Genomic DNA, 26,500 nt, shown 5'->3' with positions numbered 1-26,500 from the left:
GTTCATAACTGAAGAGTGTTCATAAGTCTACTATCAAAAGTCATCCAAGCACAGTAATGCAAGATGGCCCGTTCATCAAGCAAACTTAATTAATTACTTATCCATCTCTTCCCCCAGGTGGATGACACAGAGGTGTCACCCAGCAAAGGCCAGCAGCAGCATGACTCAGCCCCAGAGCAGAACCACGTCAACCAGACGACGAGCCCCCTCAACCAGCCCTCAAACGCCTACGAGTTCGGCCAGGCACTGAGCGCAGCGCGGTCCCACGACGACACGGCAGCCTGCGCCGAGCTCCTCCGCTTCGTCCCCCCGGAAACGCTTCCCTCGTACATCGCAAACCAGCTGGACGGCCATACTGTAGCGTTTATCATGCGGGCGCTGGACGGACACCTCCTGCAGAAGGACCCCGCCCTGGTGTACCGACACCTTAACCACCTTCACACCGCCGAGCGCTTCTCCGTAAGTGCTGCCTGTGGTGGATGTTTCTGCTGTGTTGTACCATGACAAAAATCTGCGAGCTTCTGTGTGTCAGATGGTTTCTTAACCTATGATTTAAATCAGATTGATTGAATTCACTGTTCTACACAGTCAAGCAAAAACATTTGGGTGTTGTGTGGGTAGAAAAAAAAGACTATGGACTGTCCTAACACTCTGGCTTTTCAAGTATATCATAACAACACACTTGTAGTCAGCAAAGTACTGTTTATGGCTTTATTAATACAATTCAACAGTGGCCTTCTAAGCAGTCTGAACTGTGTCCATAGAAAAGAAGAACTCACACAGACTCAGAAATACTGAATCTACTTTTTCATGACTGTCTTTTGGTGTAGGATAGAATGGCACACAATATGAATAACCTGTTCCTTTGTGTGTGTGTGTGTGTGTGTGTGTGTGTGAATAACCTGTACCTAGTTGTGTGTGTGTGTGTGACGTGTGTGTGTGTGTGTGTGTGTGTGTGTGTGTGTGTGTGTGTGTGTGTCTGCGTGCGTGCGTGCGTGTGTGCATGCGTGTGCTGGGAATACTGTTTTTTTTTCCATTGTCTGGTCTACAGTGTCTACACCAGTGTTTCTCAACCGGGGTGCCACAGGCCCCCCTCAGGGGTGCCGCATAAACGTGTCTGAGAAATAAATTATGTAATATAATATTTATCTAAATTAATAGATTAATGCTTAGTCAGTGGAATCTTTCATCTGCCATTTACGCACAATAAAGTACATTTAGGTCGCCCCAGTATGCTGCAACTTCGAACGTAGGTTGTGTGACGTCTCCAAATGTGTTACTTTTATAAGCTTGTGTGGTATCAGATGCGATGCCATGTTACAGCTTGTTGGTTTGGGGTGCCTTGAAATTTGTTCATGAATTGAAAGGGTGCCTCGCCTAAAAAAAGGTTGAGAAACACTGGTCTACACAGTGTTGTGCTGGAGTAGGGACAATGGGAGTAACCTGTTTGTGTCTGTGTCTCTTCAGGTGGTGCTGATGCTGCTAGACAAAGAGGAGCGCGCCGGGATGACTCAGCTGTTTGAGCACCTGGCGGCGCAGGAGAGCGAGGCCTTCTCCAAGGACGACGTGCAGAACTTGGCCAACAAGTACATCTGATCCCAGACCTGTACATCATCCTACCTAACCTAGACAGACAAGACAAGACATCTACTGTACCCTCTGCATGTGTCTCTCTCACCACACAGGGATCTATGCAAAAAAACAGACCATCTATCCCCAGTCCGCTCCATCCATCAAGATCAAGAGTAACTACTCCAACACAACACATCCCAAAGCAATAAAAATGTATTCATTAATAATAACCAACAGATGCATCAAAGCACTATACGTACACGACATAACCTTTCACACGCAGAGAAAAATGAGAACTGAGCAGGAAGACGGGGGTCCTTTGTGAAGACCCTGCTGGGTGGATAACTTGCACACCAAAATGAACTTCAGAGAAAAGAAGCCATGTTTTGTCTATGATAAAGCCATGATGAGGAAGACCATGCTGGGTCTACTACGGGCTACAGGAAGAGGGAGAAAACAAAATGGACTCTTAATCGGACAGTGTTTTTTGTTTGTTTTTTGTTTTGTGCTATCAATGTTTTTTGTGTATTGCACAGGATGGAGTCAAAAGGCAGTGGGTGAAGTAAAGTGTGTTGACAGACTTGATATGTGTAAGAAGTCAGTGAGGTGGGATGCAGGATGCAGGATGCTGGATGGGGTGTGTGTGTTAGCATTGCAGTTGAAGTGCTAGCGTTGTATTGAGAATGAATAAAAAAGCTATTTTGTGCAGGCAGCAGACAGACATCCGCGACCGTGACAGTTGGCTGGATAGAACAGGAACTAGAGACAAAAAGAGAACCATTTACTAGTCTCTTTTGTGGCATCCCCATTCATTTGCGCATGACTGGTTGTCCCCATTGGCAGAGGAGCCCAGCCATGCTGCGCCCATGACTTCCACTCCAGAACACACAGCTGGCTCTCATGCAGCCAGTCAGGCGAGAGGGGATTCCTCTAGCTCTCTCTGTCCCACTTAGCACTGCAATATACCGAGGGAACCATAGTCGTCGGAATGCCCTGTCCGACCCTGTGTAGCTATAGATAAAGAATTTCAACATGCAGTTGTATTGCTTACTCCACACTTGACATGTCAGTACCCAAAGATGTTGCCTTTTTTTTTTGTTCAGCCCTTTTCAAGATCCTATTTTGAGTATGTTAATACTCCCAATATCGTTTTAGATAAATGCCCTCATTAGAATGGCCAGGCTCTTGAAAAGGCCAGAACATCACCAACAAAAATGCAGCATCTTTGGGTCTGACAAGTCAAGGGTTGGAAGGTCTATTGAAATTCGCCAGAAATCATGAACATCAACACAGATTTCTGTTCTGTTAGTTCTCAGAGGGGGTCCTACAGAAAGTTTGTTAACACAGGATATCCCGGATGTAAATGATAACTAGTATTGGACTGAAACCAGAAATTATTTCCCAACCACAATAGATACACAATTGATGATGTTAGTCATTTTTATTTCAACACTTTCATTGATGTTAAGGTAAATGGACTCTTGTTAGGCCTTAACAGTTGGTTCAGGTTCCTCAAGGCTTATTACACGGGTACCCGGTTGTCAGAGCTGTTTTGTTAGTTTATTTAATGTAAGCTCAAGTCAAACACTCTTCACTTAGCAAAATCTTTTCTTTTTTTTTGACAGGGCCAAAATGCTGTAAGCTTGTGTTCAAGCATGAGTTGACAAATCCTGGGGGAACTCAAGAGGGTTTCTGTGACAGGTCTACGTGGCAATATGTTTATAAGTGCAAACAAACAAGTCTATATAATATATATTTATACATATATAAATATATATAATTACATTTATTTTTCCTTGTAGACTTTGCAAGTTAATTCTATTAATTCTGTGTAAGGTAGAGTTCAGGAAAAGTACTTGTGCATAGTTTGTGTCTGAGGTGACCGGAGAGGCTAGGCATGCACACGCATGTGTGTGCCTTGGATGCTTGCAGCTAGGTCGGCATGCAGGTTTGAATCTGACACACACCCACCCCCTCCCCCATCCGAGGCAGACAGTATGGCTATTTCTCAATGTCAAGTGTATGAGCCTTGGAAGTGTGTCAGCCTAATTAGTCACGCTGGGTGATTGGATACTCAGCAGAGTTCACCAAAGACTATCCAATCACTTCGTGATTACGAAGGCTGATATACTTGGAAGGATGCACACTAGACTTTGAGAAATGGCGTCTGTGTTTCATGGATTTGTGGAGAATGAAATGCTGATGCAATATTTGGATGAATGTACTGTGGTATGGTGAATAAGAACCAGATCGCATTAGCGCTGAGAAGCAATATGTGGCCCGGCTTCTCTCTTTGTTTTTTTGTTTTTTTGTCTCCATTGCTTTCCAGTCAAAAGTGTTCATTGTTTTACGATTGTAGATTCATGAGATGTGTAAAAATTTGTATTTTAAAAAAAGGTGAAGGTTTAAATTGTAATTTAAGTATATACTGGAATAACAGATTCTCTATCAAGTCATATTTCTATATATATACACAATACCATACACACACATGTGGGAAGATGTGGTTGCCACAGAAATAAAACGTTTTATTTCCTGACATGTCATGTCTGGTGACCAGTAAACCTTTTCGGATCTCTGTAGTGCTAGAGCAATAGCTCTCTAACTAGCAGAAAGAGAATCAAATAGATCAGTCTTGAACTTAAACTTATTTTCTGGATATGTATTACCACGATATTACAACACAAAATGGACAGGGCAATTTTTTTTTTTTTTTAAATTATGCACCACAATTAGAAACTACGCCAGGGGATTGTAAGTAGTAAGCAGGCTACTGCAGAGGATAGGAATGAAAGGCAGTTGATCGCTGGTGTTGCAACTCTGACGTATCTGCATGTGTATACGTTTCTGTTGACATAGTAGTACGCAATAGTTAACTAGTGTCGGTAGAGTGTCATGACGAGGGAGAGACGGTAAGAGCTGAAGCTTAATTTTTGGAGGGCCATTTTACACAAGTCCTATTAACCTGAGGATGTTGTACGGTACACACGAGAACCACAAGAGTCTGTTTCCAAACGTTTATTAGTGAGAGAGAGACACATTCAGCTTCAGTGTTTTCTTAAAACTGTAGCAAATTAGAACAGATTGATGAAGAAAACAAAAAACCCAAAATGTTACATTTCAAAAAGGCACCATGAAATTTCAGATAAAGAAAAACTCACTTGAGTTCTTTGTAGGCAAGGCGCTAAGCTATAATAATGACCTTGTTTCACCGCCTTCCATTTTTTTTTGCGCATGGCGGAGAAACAGGCACGTTTTTGGTCGTCATTTTAAATCATTGCGTTTGTGCCTGGCTACTGAAGAGACTCAGTGCTACAACCCTGAAAGCCTTATGAAAGACACAGGTGAACCCTTTATTTCTCCATCCAGTCTGCCTGGGGCAAGATGGCGACACAGTTCACCTCAGACTGCATGCAGCCAGTTCGGTTCCTGTCCCAGGCGGCAATGGGGGTGGGTTTCTGGGGGAGAATCCAGTTCTCATCTTGGTTCCGTCCCACTTCTTGCTTTCTGGGCACCATCTTGCGACCCAACGTCTCTTTCGTGTTTTTCTTTTCAGCAACTGGTGCATAGCCACATTTCAAGCACCTTGAAGAGGAACGAACTTAATTAACAAAAATATATAATAAAGGAGAAAAAAGGAAAGAAAAATGGAAAAAAACAAAATAAATAAGGAGATTATGCAACGTACTTCACAAAAAAGAATCATTTACAAAAATGGGGAAGGAAAAAAAACAACAAAAACAAATGGGCAATTGTTTTTTCAACAATCAAAAATAAGAACATTTTTTCCATAATAACAAAATGAAAAAAATTATTGCGTGGTCCCTATGACAGATAACATGAAGCCTGTTTGGGAGAGAGCTGAAAAAAGGTCCTTGCATGAATGTGTGCAAGTGTGTATGCATGTGTTTTATATAGCTGTGTGTGTGTGTGTATTTGAGTGCAGGATCAGGTGTAGTAGGCTTTTAGCTGTGGTGCTGCCACAGTGGTTCCCTATGCAACAGCCTGGAAACGGCCAAACCTCCAGCACATGAGTGAGTGAGTCAGTCAGTGTAGTCCAGTCCGGTCCGGTCCGGTCCGGTCGGCTGGCTCCGGTGCCTGTCTGCTACGGTAGCATGGCTTCATCGGGCACTCACAGCCAGCTCTCAGCCTTCTGGACCAGTTTCCTTTGGGTTTAACCAGGGACATCCACGCACCACAGACAACAGCGCATGTTTAGAAACGCTTTTCCACTAAGGACTGCGCATAGTGGTGGAGGTGAACACAGCATTATGGTAAAGATGTAGCACAGGGTGGAGAATGAAGTGGGGTGGGGGTGGAGAATGAAGTGGGACTACAAATGCCCAGCCATCTTCTACTGCTGCTGCTGCTGCTACACCCCTCTGCCGCAGGTGGTGGTGGAGGAGAGGTGGGCTTGGATTTGGGGGCATTAAGCTCAGTGAGGCACTGCAGTGCTGTCAGTGTGGTGTGCAGAGAGGGACTTGCATGACTCTGTGTGTGTGTGTGTGTGTGTGTGTGTGTGTGTGTGTGTGTGTGTGTGTGTGTGTGTGTGTGTGAGAGAGAGACTGCACATGTGAGGCAAAAGGGGGTTAAGGGTAGTTCTCTTCAGTTCGTTTCTTTTTTTTTACAGCACTTGTGGTGTGTGTGTGTGTGTGTGTAGATGTGTGTGTGTAGATGTGTGTGTCTGTAAGGGTACATTTGTCTGGTACATTGTTTCAGGTCTGAGCTGAGCGGGTGGTGGTGCTGCTGCTGTGCCTCAGAGGTCGCTCTGTATGCAGCTGCCCCTGGTGGCCCGCGGGTGGCGCTGTGTGCTGGGGCTTCCAGCATTGCTACTGCCGCCACCACCACCCCCACCACAATGTACACCTCCTTCTTCTCCTCCTCCTCCTGGTCTCTTCATCTCTTCCTCCTCCTGCTGCTGCTGCTGTTCTCCTACACTGCATGCGTGCCCCTCCGCCGACTGCACCACCATGCTCACCTTCTCCTCCGCAATCAGGCACAGCGCGGACGCCTCTGCGGATCGAGGCGATGCAGGAAGGACGCCACCTCCAACACCAACACCCCCACTACTACTACTAGCGGCAGCAGTGGAGGAGACACAGGCCCCCATGGCAGCGGCTACAATCTGCTGGGGGCAGCTCTCCAGCCGGTCGTTCTCCACCTCGGGGAGGGGGCTGACGGAGGCGAAGCGCCCGTGCTGCTGCTGCTGCAGCTGGGTGGCTACTACAGGAGCCGCCCTGCCGTGAGTGTGGTGCTGAGTCTGACTGTGTTGCGTTTGATTATTATGATGGTGATGGTGGGGATGGTGGGGGTGGTGGTGAGCAGGGGCCGTGGTGGGGGTGGCGTTTGGGGTCACGTTGGGGGTCAGAGGGGTGGCGGAGGTGGTGGTGGAGAGGGCGGGGACGGCGATGGGGTCGAGGGTGTCGGAGGCGGCGCTGAGCTCCGACAGCTGGCTGCAGTGGGAGTCGGCCACGGAGGGCAGGGAGCCGCTGAGCGAGGGCGAGTCGGGCCCGCTGGAGTGGCAGGAGTGCACACTGCCACGCTCCAGGAGACCAGAGTCCACCTCCGCGCCACCACCACCACCACACTCACCGCTCACCTGCGGACCGCCTGACACACCACCTCCTCCTCCTCGATTACTCCCACCTCCTCCGCTCTTCTTCCTCAGCTTGCCTTTCTGCTTCTTCCCCGATGATGAGGACGAGGAAGAGGAGGAGGAGGATGTGGAGGAGGAGTCTTTGGCCCAGTGTTTGGAGGAGGAGGAGGAGGAGCAGTGGAATTGGTTAGTGGTGGCTGATTGACAGGTCCAGGCACAGCGTGTGGTGGAGGAGGTGGTGGTGTGGTTGCCACAGTCGGGGCCGGGGGTCGGGGTGGTGGGGGTGGTGTTGGTCTGCTGCTGAAGCTTTTTGGACTCTGTGTCCACCGGCACCTCCGTGTTACTGCCCTCCCTGCACACACAAGCACACACACAGTTAACACTCCCTTAATGCTAATGCAAAATATCAGACAAAGTACATCCGGCATCCGATATCAGGCAACGTATGGCATCAGACACTGTATAGCATCAGATTTGACATTAGACTTCTCCTGCCATATTTACTTTCTGGTATAGGTTCAAGTGAGGGAAAAAAGAAGGAGGATAATATTTCAAAAGACAGAAAGGAGACAAAAAACAGCTGCCTGCCAAAAAACAACCCTCCATTCAAATCCCAGCCGTAGTCCTATTCAACATAAAAGCATGTCTACTAGCATCATCTGAAGCACATGAGCGGTATCTCCTTATCGATGTCTTCAGACGTGTAAATGTCATGTTGTGATGAGTGGCCGGCTGTCCTTTATTAGCGCTGGTGCTATACTCTAACGCTGCTGGCATAAGCATCCCACATGCTGCAGATGTCTGCTGTGCAGCGCCATGGGATAACTTTTGGCAGGAAGCATTGCTGCCACATCTCCCAAACCTAATAAAGTCTGTTCTGGAGGAGTTTCATTCCCCAATATGTACACCCATAAGGCAGCTAGGAGAAGCTGTGGCGTGTACTCAGGTTGGAAGTATCTCACTTTAGGGGTATGTGAGGGATGGTACACATCCAACGTTTCTTATTCTCAGTAGTGCTCATTCTCAATGCCTCCAAAAGGTGTGTTTGATTATGCACAGTTCTGAAGCGATGCATGAAGCATTCAAGGACTTGATTAGCCATAGAAAGATTTAGGCTCTTTTTCAGGCCTACATACACAAGACATAAACATGCTTTATGAACAGAAAACAAAAGTAAGCACCTCTTTGAGTCTGCACCTTTCTAAACTTTCCCCATCCTTGTCTAAAGGGGAGTAAATATTGAGGATGGAGCCCGCCATAGTTTTGTGCTATTCTGTGTGTGTGTGTGTGTGTGTGTGTGTGTGTGTGTGTGTGTGTGTGTGTGTGTGTGTGTGTGTGTGTGTGTGTGTGTGTGTGTGTGTGTGTGTGTGTGTGTGTGTGTGTGTGTGTGTGTGTGTGTCCGTCCTCACCTGTCTAGGGGGGTGTATGCGTTGAGAATGCTGCCGGCCATGGCTTTGGTGCTGGCGTTGTCACTGATTGTCCCCAAGCTGACCGTGGCCGACTCCCCACTCAGGCTGCAGCGCTCTTTCTGCACGTCCGCCTGCACCTCAAGCCTAGCACACACACACACAAAGGTCAGAGGTCAGGTATACATACAGGGAAGCCGATAGGGGGAGGGTGCAAAGGGGTCAGTTGTGCCAGGTCCAGGGAAAGGGGCGGGGCAGAACTGGGGCCTTATTACATTGTATTCATTGGACGAGGGGACTCTTCAGATGACATCATCTCGGGGCCAGCCAGAACCACTGGGACATTCATCTAGTAAATACTACAAGCAATGGCTGAAGCAGAGGGTTCTTCCCCCTTCCTTCGTACATGACCTGTTGTAGCAATGAACCTAGCAAATAATGTACCAAAGCATGTCTCATCAGAAGTGTCTCCTGACCTGTTCTAGCAGTCACAGAGGGTGCTGCCATCAAACATTAAAATATCACATCCAACGGGGGCACTGTGGCGCAGCGTGCAAAGCTCCCCACATTTGGGCTTACATTGCCCACGGGGACCCCGGTTCGAGTCCAGCCGGGGTCATTTCCCGGCCCTGTCCCATCTCTCTCTCCCAATCATTTCCTGTCTACTCTCACACTGTCCTGTAATAATAAAGGCCAAAAAGCCCCCAAAAATACTATTAAAATATCCCCTCCTACACTGCTTAATTACATTTCCTCGTCCCCCCTTTATCGTTTTCTCCACGGAGGCAGGGCGCCAGTGAAACACGAGGTCACAAGCACAAGTCCAGGACAGGAGGGTGGATAATGGAAAGGATCCCTGTGTGTTAAGGGTCCGTGTATATTTGGGTAATTGGATTTTCCCTTTATGAATACAATCACTGCAAAACACAAAGTGACACAGTGCAGAGATGAGGAACACGTCTGCGCATATTCATGAGCCCATACTATATTACGCATACTATTACGCATGGTGAACAACCCCATTTAATCAGCATCTGAATGCTGTGAATTCTCAGAAACACGTCTTTATTACAGGAATAACACCACAGTGGACGGTGGTTGCAGTCCTCCGTCCAGTTAACTTTTAAGCAACTGCTCAAATGAAAGTTATAGAAGAAGCGCAACACTGCTACAATTACGGTCAAGGTTTTAATGTGAAAACAACTGCTCAAACAATTTAATTCGGATGCGTCTTCTCAATGCCACAATGCCCGCTTGCCTCGCGCTGGTAATGCGTCTAGCGCAGGCATGAGGGAAGCAGTGGCCTTATTCCGTACGAGCCTCGTTGGAAATGGTTGTTTACTTCCATCAGCTGTCTGTGAAGGATAATATTCCAGCCAATATTAGCCTACTGTTCTGCACAAGTGTATTGCACTACTAGGCTACATGGTCACAAGGAGGATGCAGACAGCCTCAACAGACGGACTTTTCTGGAGATGTTCAAATTGATTTGTGATTATGATCATTATAGGCTAGGCTATAACAAGTGAGGACAACAAAAGAGAGTGCAACACAATATCAAAATGCTCTGGTGGAAGTACACCTGTTTTACATAGCCCCTGCACACCGTACCTCTAGTGGCACGCTGTAGTCATTGCCATAGTACAATATGACAACACAGGGCCTTAGTAATGCACTACGGTCATTGTTCTTCCTTATCGAGTTAATAAAATCCAGCTCCTTTTGGTTAGAAAATGGATGCCTTCTCTTTTGCAAAGTATAAAAATCCTCCAGAACCCATTAGATGCGAAACTTATCCATAGGAGTTTCATGTAGGACAGCTTCGATATGATAAGACAGTTCGCTTCGCTATGACGAGTCCACAGAATACCAAACAGTAGTCTAGTGTTCGCTGGCCGTTGTCAATAGGTGTAGGGCTTACAAAAACTAGGGCCTACATTAAGAACTGCGCCTAAATGTATTATTTGGGTCATTATTTTAGCGAGAGCGAGGACAGCATTCAGTGACTGAGTGAATTGAAATGGTCTGAGCCTACTTCCTTGACATAATCGTTTAATTTTTCATAGACTTTCATGGTTTGAACTCTGCCACTTTTGCAATTGCGCTGCTGTTTACAACATGTTCTTCTCACTCACTGCACTTGCAAAATGTGATAAAGCCAACCAGGGATCTTCTGGTACGGCTTTTAAAAATCTGGCAGTCGTGCGCACTGTCAAATGAAAGCCAATCAGAAGGGAGCCATATGGGAGCCAAGGCAGCCAATCGAAAGAGACTTCCGGCATCCAGAATATGAATAATGCTTGTTTTTGGTCCGTTTTTCCGTTTGTGTTGACTTTGAATTTCATTTTTTTAAGTGTAATTAAAAAATGAAAATGAAAGGAAAATGGTGCGTAATTCAATTGTTCGTTTTGGGTTTGAAAACGAAAATCAAACAAACCAGTCGTTTTTTGAATTCCCATTCATAAAGGGAAAATCCAATTACCAAAATATACACGGACCGCTAAGCTGTAGCAGTTGCCCTTGGTGCCGATATTTGAAAACAACACGCATCAGTGTCTCATCACGTGTCAGTAGTGACTCCAGCTCTGCTGTGTCCGTAGCGACAGTAACTGCCCTCCCGACTGTTTCATTGAATTTACTGCATCACTTGCTTTCCGCCCTGCTATACTTATAACAGTTGCCATGGAGCTGCCAGATGAATATTCTCCATTCCCCCCGCCTACATCTTTCCTGGCCTGTACTAATCAATTAACCAAGTAATGAACAAACACACGTGTCAGTAGTGACTGCTGACCTTTTGTAGTAGCTGCCAATGATGCTATAATAACCTGAAGCCTTACAAATGTCCCTCCTACACACACCATGTCTCGGTGTTCCGCTGTCAGTGCTGTGTACTGACCTGTTGTAACAGTTGTCCATGGTGTTCATACATATTTGAAACACTAGTGTGTATACGTTTCCTGTGTCCCATGGTGCTAGTGTGTACGGACCTGTGGCAGGGCTGTAGTACTCGAGTCCGTTTCTATGGATTTGGACTTGTCTTGGACTCGCTAGCAGGTGGACTGAAACTTGTCTTGGACTCAGACACTGGTCTTGCCAAATTAGGCTTTTCGACTCGCCCCAGTCAGTCTTAACATCTTTTTTAGAACACTGGCCATCATAGCTTCTAAAGAGGAATTGAAATCCAATAACATACAAGTTTCACGTGCATGGCATATAAGTTACCTTTAAACATTCGCATTATTGACATTCATCCTTTTCATTGTTTAACACTGACGGACATGTGAGTCAGACTTGCCTCAGACTTGATTTTTTTCAGGACTCCGTCTTGTCTTGGACTAACTTATCTAGTCTGGTCTTGGATTCTACGAAGGTGGACTTGACTACAGCCCTGCTATTGCAGTAGTTGCCTATAGTGCCGCCAGAGAGGCTGTCGGTGACGCTGGCTCCGGCCAAGGTGGTGGTACTGAACATGTTGTTGATGCATCATTGTACATGTGTCAGTAGTCTCTCCTCACCTGTTGTAGCAGTTGCCCATGGTGCTGCCGGAGAGGCTCCCGGTGATGCTGGCCCCTGCCAGGGCGGTGGTGCTGGCCGTCTCGCTCAGGTTGTCCCGCATGGCCCCGATGCGCTCCATGTGGCTGCCGCTGGCACTCAGGCTGCCCGTCAGCCCACCCACGCTACCCTCGCCCAGGCTGGGGTTGTGCCGCGTGTCTGCCACCGACGTGGTGTCTTGGTGAGGAGAGGGGTGATAACAAGATTGTTATTGGTGTTAGTGTTTGATTTGCCAATAAAGGACCTATGCCATAAGTCGGAGAGAGAGAGAGAGAGAGAGAGAGAGAGAGAGAGAGAGAGAGAAAGAGAGAGAATAATAATAATAAAAAAAATCAGGCTGTATAGACATTATTAGGACTTTGAACATAACCATTATAAAATAATCAGATTATTGAAGGCCAAGAAGAATCATTCATCGTTTTAATTTTTTTATCATCACATATTAAGGCCATTTTGTGTATGAAATAAGCTATATGCAATAACTAAACCTGCCTATTACTCTTGCCAACATTAATCATTTCAACTGCACACAAAGTAGTTAAGAGTCTGCCTGTGTGCTGTGCAACTCACCGGTTGCGGCTGCGCCAGTGCCCGCGTTCATCTCATTCTCGTCATCAAACTCGATGCGGACCCCTTTGCCGTTACCCGCCGACACGCCACAGCCCCCACTGCGGCACAGCGAGATGGGCACCACCCCGTACACGTACGCCAACATGATGGGCACACCAATACCTGAAGACACACACACACACACACACAAAAGACACACACACAAAGACAGAGGCGCACAAACACACACACACAGACAGAGGCGCGCACACACACACACACAGACAGAGGCGCGCGCACACACACACACACACACACAGACACAAAGACGGAGAGACACACACACAAAGACAGGCAGACAGGCAGAGACACACGCACACACACGCAGACACACAGACACAGAGCACAGCCTGTCAGATCTCAAGATGACCACTAGAGGTAGGTGTTTCCTCATGTAAACAAACGCCACCGTCCACAGACAAGCAGTCAAGCTCCTTCAACTCTTCAGGACACAAGAGAGTACAAACACAGGAGCACAATAGAGTGCTGTTTGGACTCCAGATAAACAGAGGGAGTGGAGAGGGAGTGCAGTGCAGTGCAGTCATGCAGCTGCAGGAGATGGCCAGGGCTAGGACAGGCTGACACATCCACCACTCTCATCTCTCAGGGCAGAACGCAACACGCCTAATGTGTGAGCTGGGGTGGGTTAGGGATCGTCGGTAAAGGAGATCGAGAGAGATTGTGTGTGAGAAAGTGGATGGAAAGTGTGTATGTCAGAGTATATAAGTGAGTGCATGTTTATGTGTGTGTGTGTGTGTGTGTGAGAGAGACAGGGAATCTATATGCGCATGGCATGTGAGAGTATAAAGGGAGTGAGTGCAAGAGAGAGGGAGGTAAGGAAGGTGAAGTAGTAAGTGTGAGAACAGAAACAGAGGATGCTGGGAAGAGGACACAGTGGTGACTGACTAGACTACACGCGATGGACACTCACCGACTGTGACGGCGGCCACCACTGGTGACACGATGACAGACAGGGTCACGCCCCCCGCGATCACCAGGTTCCTCTTGTGGTGAGAGATGTCCTTCCCTTCGTAGCGGTTATGGATCTGAGAGAGAGAGAGAGAGAGAGAGAGAGAGAGAGAGGGAGAGGGAGAGAGAGAGAGAGAGAGAGAGAGAGAGAGAGAGAGAGAGAGAGAGAGAGAGAGAGAGAGAGAGACAGACAGACAGACAGACAGACAGACAGAGAGAGAGAGAGAGAGAGAGAGACAGAGAGAGACAGACAGACAGACAGACAGACAGACAGACAGACAGACAGACAGACAGACAGACAGAGAGAAGATAAAGATTAAGATTTGCCTTTATTGTCTCTGCAGGAGAGAAATTTAGCGTGGGCATGAGAATGTGTGATTTACAATTAACAAACAAGACAAGGCTTAGGTACACAGATGGAACACACAATAAGCATACAAAATCTGCATGGAAAGATAGCGAGAGAGATTTCACATCACTATGAGGGCCCAGAGCTGCACAGATGAGACATTCCTGCGAGGTATGTGGACACACGGTGCGGTACTGTGCGTTTGAGTGGGCCGCCGTGTGTTATGTCTGGACACTAAGCTCACTTAAGTCTCCCCGGGAGACCAAATTGACAACCGCTACGAGGAAGAAGGAAGGGAGAAAAAGAAAGGAAGGGGGGAAAGAAACGTTCCTCCCCCTTTTCCTCAACCTCCTTGAAAACCGTTGATTTTTCCATTGCGTGGTCATGAGACTGTGTCTGCCAGCAAACTGGAAGGCTGTTTTCCATTCCCATCGAGGAGAGAGTGGAGCACCAGCCAAGACCAGTGCTGTTGAACCCTGTTGACGCGTTTATATCAAATGCTTAGTGCTGATAAACATCGTGTTTGTTTATGCTCTTAGATCTTGTCTGCTGACCTGAAACTGTAACGGCTCTGGCCTCATTCTTTAGTTTTTTTTTGGGATGTGATGCTTTGGTGTATACGAAACCGAGTAACCGAGAACTCTCGACGTCAATATTATGTGCCTTGATAGCGGCTCTCTTTCGGTAGCAGAATGGCAGGAAAACCACATTTCACAACAGAAGTAAGAAACTTTCCCCTCACGTACCCTAGAGAATCATTGGTCCTTTGTTACTGTGCCCAATTTTCATTGGTTCCCACAACAGGAAACAGGAAATCACAGTTCTAAGAATGAAGTTTTGTGCAATCTCTCCACAGAAAAAGAGACGCAAGTCATAAACCGTATGATGTATATGAAACTAGAAATTACGAACATGAAGACATCCTGCGGACAGCCATGGCCTAATAGTTACAGAGTTGGACTTTAGATCAGATCAGAGAGTTAAGATTTTTAATTCCAACCTTCCTCCCTTCTAGGGACTGTAACCAGTATCCTGGAATAACTTAGTGGCTTTGAATAACAGCGTCGGTCAAGTGTAAATGTTATGTAATTCGCTGTAATACCCCCACTTTGATTTCAATGTACAACAGAACTGTTATTCTGCCCACAACAAAATACTGCTGCGGGTATTTCAAGGTCATGGTTCCATGTTCGTTACACGTGTAAAACAAATGTTTCCCAAACATGGAGCATTTTTACAGAAATTACATTACATTAGATTACATTATTACACTCAGCTGATGCTTCTATCCAAAGTGACTAACAATTATTAAAAAGGTGTTTGGTTCCAGTCCCTGGAGCAGTGTGGGGTTGGGTGCCTTGCTCAAGGGCACCTCAGCCATGGAGTGAGATAGGGAGTGGAAGGGTGGGATTCGAACCTGCAACCCTCTGATCTAAAGTCCATGTGCTTAACCAGACACGTGTCAAAGTGCCCGACCTGCGCGCTCACCTTGCGGCCCACGTATACGGGGATGCCGATGATCATAGCGGGGATGGCGATGCCAGCGATGAGCGCGATGCCGACCGGCGCCCCCACCAGCGTGCCCAGCTGCCACAGGATCTTCTTCTTGCGGCTCCACGGCTTCTTGCCCCAGAACGTGCAGCCCGACGGACTGGTCACACAGACAGAAGAAGAGGTACACACAAAGACCATTAACATTAATTTCAAACTAAATAGCTTAGACTTAAGAAAAGGCGTCAGGAAACACTCAAATAGTCTTCACATCAAAAACAAATTGAAGGGACATCAAAAATGCAACGCAAACTGCATTCATAGAAGAACCAGAACGTGCAGCCCGATGGGCTGGTCACACACAGAAGAGGAACACAGAAAGACCATTGGCATTGAAGTAAAGGGAGGATACATCACTGCACACTGGTCTTCTTTGCTGGTAGTGTATTTGGTGAACGCGTTTCGCTGTTGCTTCATCACTCTACTTTGAGTACACCATTAGAATGCATTTCAGATTCAGACTAAATAGCCTAGACCAAAATAAAGGTTTCTAGAAACGCTCACATGGTCTTCATTCCAAACACATCAAAAACTGCGTCCATAGGCACATAACAGGTACGCACAACACCCTGTACAAACACATGTTATGTTTGAAGTTTGAGATGTGCAATGTGCAACACTTTGCAGACATCAAACACACCTGGCTGCAGCAGTCACTCTGTAGCCGTTCAAAGGCTGCTAGTCAGATCCACGTGTGTGAGAAAGAATGTGTCGAGCTGCTGATGAGAAACCTGCTCTACACTCACCCGAGGTAGTGCAGCTCTGAGATGTCGCACGTGTGTGTGTGTGCGTGCGTGTGCGTCTCCTCACCTGAGGTAGTGCAGCTCTGAGATCTGTGTGTGTGCGTGTGTGTGTGCGTGTGCGTGTGCGTCTCCTCACCTGAGGTAGTGCAGGTCTGAGATCTGTGCGTGTGCGTGTGTGTGTGTGTGTGTGTCTGTGTTTGTGTGTGTGTGTGTCTGTGTTTGTGTGTGTGTGTGTGTGTGCGTGTGCGTCTCTTCACCTGAGGTAGTGCAGGTCTGAGATCTCTCTGAGTGTGTGTGTGTGTGTGTGTGTGTGTGTGTGTGTGTGTGTGTGTGTGTGTGTGTGTGTGTGTGTGTGTGTGTGTGTGTGTGTGTGTGTGTGTGTCCTCACCTGAGCCAGTGCAGGTCTGAGATCTCGCTGAGTGTGTGTGTGTGTGTGTGTGTGTGTGTGTGCCTGTGTGTGCGTGTGTGTGCGTGTGTGTGTGCGTGTGTGTGTGCGTGTGTGTGTCTCCTCACCTGAGGTAGTGCAGGTCCGAGATCTCCTTCATGCAGAGCCAGCAGAACTCGCAGCCGCACACGGCGCAGGTCATGTGATTACAGCTGCCGTCGTTCATCTTGATGATGTAGGCGGCGCAGCGCGGACACGGCTTGATGTCATCCGCTGGAGACAGAGAGGACGGGGACATGCACAGGAGTCACATGGGCTCAAAGTCATTTCTAAACCATGTTAGGGGGGTGCACTAATTGTACATTCATGTGCTCTCATAAATTCAAGTCTTGGAAACTTGTGCGTAAAATGTATTTTTCAACAAGTGTTCCGGTGGAAAATACCAGTCATGTGTGTTTCCCATGTCGGTGTTTGGTATTAATCACAATTCCCAGAGCACATGTGTCATTTCAGAGTTCACATGTGTCATTCCCAGAGCACAAGTGTCATTTCAGCAGTAACAAACCATACACAAGAGCATCATTGAGTTTTAGGCTTGATTCTCTTGGGTGTGTATGACCATGATGCTAATGTGCAGCTCCGTTGTCCTAGCTGAATGAGAGGAGGAGTGTCTGGAGCCGTGTGTGTGTGGTGTGTGTGTGTGTGTGTGTGTATTAGCCTTACATGCCGCTCCGCTCTCCTGGCTGTATGCTAGCGATGATGAGTGTATAGAGTAGAGTAGAGTAGAGTAGAGTATCGTTTATTGATCCCAGGGGGAAATTAAGGTGTCAAGTAGCATACACACATAATATACACATACACATTTAGTGAGTCCATAGTGTGTGTGTGTGTGTGTGTGTGTGCGCTAGCATTAGCCTTACATGCCGGTCCGCTCTCCTGGCTGTATGCTAGCGATGAAGAGCATATAGTCCAGTGTGTGTGTGTGTGTGTGTGTGTGTGTGTGTGTGCTGTTCTCAGATGCTTTCCCCTAGCTTAAATTACTTATTCTTATTATTTTTATTTTTATTTAATTTGTTTTATTTTATTTTATTTTATTATTATTTTTACCTTATGTTTTATCTTAATGTTTTTAAATGCTTTTTGACTCTAATTCATTTCCTTCTTTCTTCCCTGTTTCCTTTCATTTACATTTGTTAACTTTGTGAAGCACATTGAGTTGCACCTGTGTATGAAATGCGCTATATAAATAAACTTGCCTTGCCTTGCCTTGTGTGTGTGTGTGTGTGTGTGTGTGTGTGTATTAGCCTTACATGCCGCTCCGCTCTCCTGGCTGTATGTGAGCGATGAGGAGCGTATGGTGCGGAGCCTGAGGCTCTGTGCCCGCTGTTGGCGCGCGGCATCGCAGGTCTGGTTGGGGTGCCACAGCTGCTTGCAGTGGTAGCAGAACTCTGTGCCGCAGCCCTCGCGCCCGCACGTGATCTTGGGGCAGCTGGCACAGCCGAAGGCAATCACGGCATACCTGCACCAACACACAGAGAGAGACAAAATGGCACACTGAGTTACATGCATGAACCATGAAGTTCGTACATTCCAACCAAATGGTAACGGGATACCTGAGCCAGCCAGCCAGCCAGCCAGCACACACGCATGCACGCACGCACGCACGCACGCACGCACGCACGCACGCACACACGAAGATTGTTGATGGGAACAACCTGTTGTTTTTCAAACCGTGTTTGTGCCTTTAGGCCAACACTATGGCCAAAACCCTGCCTGCTTTGCATCCAAAGATTCAAAACAAATGCATCCAAACCCGTGTGACCCGTGGGACTGTACTTTATACTGTTGATGTAACACTAGGCTTGCGTAGAGCGACTACCCCAGGCCTTAAATCAGCCATCATGTCATGTGTGCTCCTTCCCAGCAGCGGAGCTCAGTGCGCCAGGCAGTCGGAGGGAGTTGCTCTCCTCCTCCTCCGCAGGAGCAGAACTCCGACATCGGAAGAGAGGAAGGAAGGAAAGAGGGAAGGAGAGAGCGGGAGTGAAGGGGAGGGACGGGAGGGAGGCATTTATTCATTTACTTGTGTGGTCGTTACCGGATGGGCACTAATGGTGGACAAATTCAATTTCTGGGAGGGTGAAATATGGAGCTGCTGCCTGCCGCGCTGTGTTTCGGTCGCTGCTGCACAAGCTCGGACGAGAGAGCCAGCCAGTCGACTGCCCAGGATGCCAGCCGTGCCGTGCCATGCCATGCTGTTCTGGAGAGGAAGGCTCTCGCCGCACCATGGCAACCCAAGCCCGTTTCTAAACAGGCTGCCAGCCACAGTGTAATTCAATTGGTGGGGGTGGTGGGCACATATAACGGATGGCCTAATTGAATTGTTGTGGCCGAAATGCATAAGCAATGAGAGAGAGAGCGAGAGCGAGAGCGAGAGAGCGAGAGAGAGAGACACACAAACACACACACACTTTAGTGAAAGCCTCAGTGAGTGACTGTGCCGGCTCAGAAGGGAAATGAATTTGAAATGCACTTAAAGCGATGCCACATAAAAAAATGCCATAAATATTTTCAATTTAATAAACAACAAACACAAGTGCCTGAGAGACTCACAAATAGGCCAGTGTTGATGAACACTGATATTAGGTTAGACACTTGGGATAGACTACATTTTGAAGTAAGCGTGTGTTGAGCAGGGACGGAAAGTAAAGACGACAAGAAAAAGAGAATTAGCCTTCCACTTGGTGAGCTACGGTAGTCGAAATAAGCTGAAACGGGAAGGCAGCTAGACAAGCTATGGCATGATGGTCGCATGGTTGCATGGTGCTTGAGCAACAGTTGGCATCATGAGCCCCTTTTGCCAAGACGAGACTGCCTCCTCAAAGAGCCATGACACACAACCTCACACAACAAACCACGAACAGAGACATAGGAGTCAAAAAAGGCTCCTCACACAACACACCACATAAACAGTACAACCCACCATATACAGTGCAACACATCAGACACACAGATGGACGAAGTAACAGCAACACACGCACACACGCACGCACGCACGCACTCACTCACAGACAGACCTTTACAGAAAACGGCTGACAGCACAGTTGGGAAAACCTGGTTTACGAGGGGTCATATACCATATGACAGACTCCTAGCTCCCAATACAGACATAACCTCAGGAACCCTCCCTCTTCTCTTCTCACCGACAGACAAACTCTCTCTCCCTTACGCACAATATAGCCAACATACACACAGACAGACATACAGACAGTGTGTGTGCGTTTGTGTGAGAGACGGAGGGGAGGAGCAGTAGAATGTGTGAGTTAACGAGTGACTGACTGAGAATAATCCCTCTACTCACTGGTGTGTGTGTGTGTGTGTGTGTGTGTGTGTGTGTGTGTGTGTGTGTGTGTGTGTGTGTGCACACAGACAAACGGTATGTGTGTACTACTGCATGTATCCGGTCACTATGAAGTGACTGGCCCAGCCCCCCTCCACACTCAGATCACATTACAGGCCAGTAACCTCTTCTCCCTTTCCCTCCTCTCCCAGCACACACACTGCTATGTATGCCCACACACTACAGACACAGACACCTCCATTCACCATATGTATCTGCCAGTCTCACTAATACCCAACATGCTGGGCTCTTAAAGCCACCAGCAGCCCACCCCGACCCCCATCGCCCAAAAACGTCCCCCATCCATGACTGGCTAGCTGGCTGGCTTGGCTCATGGCTGCAGAGTAGGCTGCCTGACCTATATTCTCCCTCCAGGAGAGGAGATGAGAGGAGAGGAGAAGGCAAGGAAGGGAAAAGGCATCACCAGTGTTGTGACCAATTTTTGGTCGTAAAGGTGGTGGGGCATTAAAAGTACATATTTTTGGCTAAGCAACTTCAGAAATTACATTCACAACATTAAATCTTTATCTTTTCAGGGGACCTAGTCAAGGTGGTAGGTGTTTCTAGTCAAGGTGGCCGCCTTAGCAATTAAGTGCTGGGGGAAACCCCGGCATCATTAATCTGCAATACGGTACACTACAGGTAAGTTCTTGCCTGATTATCACCGACTCTCAAATCTCGTACCGAGATGTTGGTCTGACCAAGAAGATAACCAATAACGTTTCCCAAACGGCCTTGTTAACCCGCCTCCCTCGGTTTGCTACTGGTCGAGGCCAGAAAAGGCTTTGCCGAAGTTTAAACGAAACATTTTCTAAGTCCCAATAGAGCCTCTGTGCTTAAACCACGCCACTGCCTTGATCAGGCATCTACTCAGGGCCGTTGGAGCTACTAAAAGTTGATTGCTTCCCGACAAAGTGGGTGGAGTTCTCCGTGGCTCAGAAACAATAAGTTAATTCGAGATACCGCAACGGCTACATGCGCATTTAGACAGCAATGCATTCTGGCTTTAAAAGTTGCATGATGGTTAGATTTCCTGTAAAACTTCAAAATTTCGGTCATGTTGCGTCGACGAGGTGACATGTCACATGGTGTCAAACTATTGCAGGATGAATGCGACTGCAGTCGGATCTTGCAACACCTGCAGTTGCTTATCCCCGTCAACGCTCGTCTGCAGACCGCCTCCGAGGTCACGCTCCTATTAACTGATTGGTCAACAACTCACTCACGTGTGTATATGAGTGTTGTCTCACACCCCTACACAAGTTTGCACTGCTCCCCACTTCAGCTCCTTCTCACCACCTGCCCCCCACACCTCACACGTGATGTGTTTGTAGATCAAACTGGTGCAAGCTCATCGTCTCGTTCATATTTGTGACCGAATTTAAATGCACTGTATTTAATACCACCCACAACGTGACAAGTTCTTGGTCACGTGTTCGATCGACAAAATCATAGTCGTATGAGCCTAACATTTGTAGTGCTCCTGGCCTGACTAGGAGGGTGTTACCTTGCTAGTAGAGTTCAGCAGAGTTTCCCCAACAAGGGCTACGTGCACCACTACTGCAGGGGTTACTTGGGGAAAATGTAATAAATGTATGGAGCATAGTCACATTGGGATAGAGGAAGAAGATTCAGTAAACGAATACTCATGGCACAACAAAAAAGCTTATTGGGTATGTGAGGTTAAAAAAAAAGGTTGGGAAACACTCCACTCCAGTACAGTGCAACACAGTGCAATGCAGCACAGTGCAATGCAGCACAGTGCAATAAAGAACAGTGCAATACAGAACAGCGCAATACAGAACAGTGCATACAGAACAGTGCATGCAGAACAGCGCATGCAGAACAGCGCAGCACAGCACACTTCCCAGCTCTCCAGGCAGCTCCCCAGCCCTGGGCTGAGCTGAAGGCAGCAGGAGGGAGTGGGGGTTAGAAGAATTTAAAAGTCAAACATTTATCATCCTACAACATCTTCCTGTATTCTTTCTGTAGAAGTTACCGTGCATACTGCTTATATGCAATGCTGTTACCGTACATATTGCTATGCAATGCTTATACCAAAGTTTTTTTCAGAAATATTATGGAATGTTTGTAAAGCCTTTCCATTGACAGGAAAACCTAACGCTGCTCATTGGGGACCAGACAGGGCTGGCCTGGAGACGATGGGCCAGAGCACCACCCTCGCACTGACTGGAGGGCTGGTCCAGGGGCCACGGGACAGAACACAGACCAGAACAGGACGGGTTGGGCCAGAGGACGGGCCAGGCTCCAGCTGTCTGGTCTGGACTAAAGCAGTGTTTTATATGACGACGGGGGGAAAACCCCGCTCACACTCACATCATTCGCTCTCTCTCTCTTGCTCTCTCTCTCTCTCTTAAAATCACATCACATCCACTCCCATGAGCAGCCCACTCTCACTCTCTCTGTTCTCCCACTCCTGTCTCCTTCCCTCCCGTCTCCCTCTCTGACCTTGCATTCATCCACAACCACACTGCTCCTCCAAGGCTTGTACACGTCTCTCTCTCTTACTCCCTCATTGCGTATCCTTTTTCCCTCCCCATTCATCATCCTTTTCTTCTTTCTTTCTTTCCTCGTCCTTTTGCTCCACAGAGCCAAAGAGAGGCGAGTGCAGCCTTGAGCCTGCATGTTTGTGTTTCAAGAGGAGTGGGTGTTTTCCAGTGGGAGAGAAGCCGGTAAGACATGGCTAAAGTAAGGGGCCACATAGAGGACCACACACTTAAAAAGAAAAATGAGCAGGCACACACAAACAAAACACACACACACACACACACACAGACACACACACAACACACACACAACACACACACACACAGTTGCCAATTACTCTCCCCCAATTGTTCAAAACTCCACTACAAACCGGGCTGCAAATTGTGACACTTTCACTCACGTGATGAACTGCGCAACACAAAGCTGCCAGGGTGTGTGAGGGGAAATTTATGGTTCTGACGAACCCATTACCCTGCTGGAGCAGAAGAAAGCGGTGGTGCGACACACACATACACGCACGCACGTACTACACACACACACGCGCCCACAAGCATACGCACACACACACCCTATGGAGCAGACATGGAGGGGAGCCAAAATGTGCATTAGTCTGAGTAGAGGGTAGACAGGACGCCCCGTGACATGATGTGATCCCAAACACACACACACACGCATGCATGTCGCACACGCATATGCACACACACGCACACAGTTGTCCCAGAAACACCCTAGCCTAACAGAGGCAGATCTCTCCATCTCTTCATGTGCCAATCACATGCTCATCAGATGATGAGTGTTACCCGTTTGGAGAAAAGACAGTGGCAAGTACATTTCCCCTCAGGCAAACACCCACATTAAAGGCTCAGTCGTCAGTCAAGAATAATCCTAAGGCATCCACAGTCATCTACGTGTGAATCTACAGTTCGCCCAACAGTGAACCACCCAACGGTGAAGGTAAACAAATAAAGTGTCCGATGGGACAAAAACACTAGCACTGTTGAGTGGCGACCTATAGGTCTGGTCAATCAATGCTGTGTGTGTGTGTGTGTGTGTGTGTGTGTGTGTGTGTGTGTGTGTGTGTGTGTGTGTTACATCAGAAGTGACTGCAGGAGACCGACTGTGCGACCCATGAGAGAGGATTAACACCTTCTGGGTCCCCAACGGACAGTGAGATCCATCCAAGGCAACGTTTCTGTGGGACATAGGGCCAGTCTGGAACTTTTCAGGAGCCCAGCAATCCCTCTGGTTAGATATATGGCTTTCATTATGTCTTAAGAGTTATATCCAATCTTCAAGTTTCTTTTTTTGTTTCAGACATGTAAACATCTTTACCACAAGCCACAACATCAGCTGCTTTAAAGCACGTCACACTTCAACATCCATGTGACCCTCTGATGAAGACGGAAGTCTCGCCGTTGAAACATGTCAGGTAAAAGATAAAAACGTTTACTTTCTGAGACAAAATAAACTTGAAGACTTAATATCTCTGGCTAGTTTTGAGGGCAGCAAAGAGGCAACAGACACAGCTGGTATGGTGCAGTGGTAGGGCCACAGAGAAACCACAATCCTGTTGACTAAACAACAACAAAAAACCCAAGGACAAAGCAAAATGCCTTTTCAATCCATCTTCCCACTCTTACAGTCTGTTTTCATCACAAACAGTATTTGAAATCTCAATCGAGTTCCTTTTTAGATGGACATTTCCATTTCGTGATAAATATTGCATAGAAATGACCGCAAACAGAGGTTTCTAAAAGAACTGAGGCCTATACTACAAAGCTGGTTCAGGAGTAAATCAGGTTCAGTTAAGAGGTAAATCACCCAATAGAAGACCCTGGACCTCTTAACTTAAACTGGTTCACTCCTGAACCAGCTTTGTAGTATAGACCCCTGCATTAGAAATGGATGGGTCAACTTTGTTGCACTTTAACAGGGTTTGAAATAACCCAAAAGGTCATTAGCCCGAATGCTACTACCCCCATCTCTGCTGAGTGACAGTGGGCTTTGCACTGTAGGCTGCTCTCCATCTCTGAAGAGGCATCTGTGCCTACTAGTCCAGTCCAGTCCAGTCCAGTCACCACACACTGACCTCACGCTCTCAAAGCTGGCCTTCATCCTCTCTGGTGGATGACCCATGGGAGCCTGCTGCCTCATGTTGAATGTGTGTGCGTGCGCTCATTGCACTATGATCATGTAACGCGTGTGTGTGTGTGTGTGTGTGTGTGTGTGTGTGTGTGTGTGTGTGTGTGTGTGTGTGTGTGTGTGTGCGGCTCGTACGGCAACAGGAGTGGGTTGTTTTTCCCAGTCTGTTGCAGCAGGTGTGTGTGTGTGTGTGTGTGTGTGTGTGTGTGTGTGTGTGTGTGTGTGTGTGTGTGTGTGTGTGTGTGTGTGTGTGTGTGTGTGTGTGTGTGTGTGTGTGTGTGTGTGTGTGTGTGTGTGTGTGTGTGTGTGTGTGTGTGTGTGTGGGCTGCGTTGGAGGCCGAGTGACGACTGGACTCTGCTGATGTGCTGACAGGGACCAAACACCATCCACCCCTCTGCTCCGAGAACAGCCCCTGAGGGCAGTGACCTCATCCTCTGGGCTCAGTGGTTTGTGTTTGTGTGTGTGTTTGCGTTTGTGTGTGTGTGTGTGTGTGTGTGTGTGTGTGTGTGTGTGTGTGTGTGTGTGTGTGTGTGTGTGTGAAAGAAAGAAAGTGAAAAGTGAAAGCCCATTGGGAAACTCCAACTCCCATTGTGACACAGCACTCCACAGCACACAAGTGAACACTGCACACTGCACACAACGAAATTGCATTTATGCCTCACCCGTGCAAGGGGGCAGCCCTCAGTGGCGCCCCATGGGGAGCAGTGCGGTGGGACGGTACCATGCTCAGGGTACCTCAGTCATGGAGGAGGATGGGGCAGAGCACTGGTTGATTACTCCCCCCACCAACCTGGCGGGTCGGGAGTCGAACTGGCAACCTCTGGGATGCAAGTCTGACGCCCTAACCGCTCACCCATGACTGCCCCACTGTGTGTGTGTGTGTGTGTGTGTGTGTGTGTGTGTGTTTGTTTAAGTGCGTTTCATGACTGGTGCATGACCACCTCTTCTGGGTAAAGATCTGAGCTGCCGTCATTGGGGGTGCATGCTGACCCCACTTCGCACGCAAGCACGCACACACCCCACACACACACACACACACACACCCCTGCGGCAAAAGGGCCAGGCACTCATCCAAGGCTCGGCCCAGCGGCGCACAGCAGTAGTGGTGGCACAGAGCCCATGCACGGGTACAGCAGCACTGAGAGCAGCGACAGCAGACAGCAGACCAGGGACTGCTACTGCAGTGCCACCAGACAGTCTCATGCACGCACGCGAAAGGGGACCATGGGACTCTGCTAGACACACACACTGACCACCAGGCTCACTGCAGCACTGGCATCAGTGATGGGAGAAGAGAGAGTGTTACTGCAGTGATGCCCTCCAGTTTAACATACAGCACTGTATCAGCTCGCACTGCAGCGCAGAGGGATTATTACTGCAGTCGCACCCCCACAGCTGATCAGGTCTGGAGGTGGGGGGCAGGAGAAGAGGCCAGAGCAGAGAAGTCACTGCAGAACACACACACACACACACACACACACACACACACACACACACGAACACACCCACACACACACGCAGTATCTCTCTCTCCCTCTCTCTCCCACACACTCACCTCACACTTGTGTGACACCGTCTATTGAGAGATCCTCCCTATAGACATCCAATTAGACCGCCTGCCTCCTTCAGCCCAGTCAGTGTAAATGAGTGACTCATTAGCTCTCTCTCCTGTCCTGAGTCCGCCAGCTGCTGAGTAGAGGGCTGACTGATCTGCTGC

At 47.9% G+C, this 26,500-nt stretch overlaps 2 protein-coding genes across 2 annotated transcripts in view; one reads left to right on the top strand and one right to left on the bottom strand.

Annotated features, from left to right (window-relative positions):
• spag1b (sperm associated antigen 1b) overlaps window positions 1-4,111 on the top strand; it is a 31,286-nt gene extending 27,175 nt beyond the window's left edge. Inside the window, exons 18-19 of the mRNA XM_063199566.1 lie at window positions 118-459; window positions 1,468-4,111. Of these exons, the coding sequence (XP_063055636.1) occupies window positions 118-459; window positions 1,468-1,596 (471 nt within the window). The 3' untranslated portion in view covers window positions 1,597-4,111. The remainder of the gene's footprint in view (window positions 1-117; window positions 460-1,467) is intronic.
• A 464-nt stretch (window positions 4,112-4,575) lies between these two features.
• LOC134449558 (E3 ubiquitin-protein ligase RNF19A-like) overlaps window positions 4,576-26,500 on the bottom strand; it is a 60,401-nt gene continuing 38,476 nt past the window's right edge. Inside the window, exons 3-10 of the mRNA XM_063199565.1 lie at window positions 18,046-18,254; window positions 16,864-17,008; window positions 15,545-15,707; window positions 13,670-13,784; window positions 12,700-12,861; window positions 12,093-12,306; window positions 8,578-8,721; window positions 4,576-7,520 (exon numbers count right to left, since the gene is read on the bottom strand). Of these exons, the coding sequence (XP_063055635.1) occupies window positions 6,329-7,520; window positions 8,578-8,721; window positions 12,093-12,306; window positions 12,700-12,861; window positions 13,670-13,784; window positions 15,545-15,707; window positions 16,864-17,008; window positions 18,046-18,254 (2,344 nt within the window). The 3' untranslated portion in view covers window positions 4,576-6,328. The remainder of the gene's footprint in view (window positions 7,521-8,577; window positions 8,722-12,092; window positions 12,307-12,699; window positions 12,862-13,669; window positions 13,785-15,544; window positions 15,708-16,863; window positions 17,009-18,045; window positions 18,255-26,500) is intronic.

The sequence above is a fragment of the Engraulis encrasicolus genome, chromosome 5, assembly GCF_034702125.1.
Source record: "Engraulis encrasicolus isolate BLACKSEA-1 chromosome 5, IST_EnEncr_1.0, whole genome shotgun sequence".
Lineage (NCBI taxonomy): Eukaryota > Metazoa > Chordata > Actinopteri > Clupeiformes > Engraulidae > Engraulis > Engraulis encrasicolus.
Note: the sequence above shows the minus strand (reverse complement) of the source record. Positions and strands in the feature narration are given on the sequence as shown.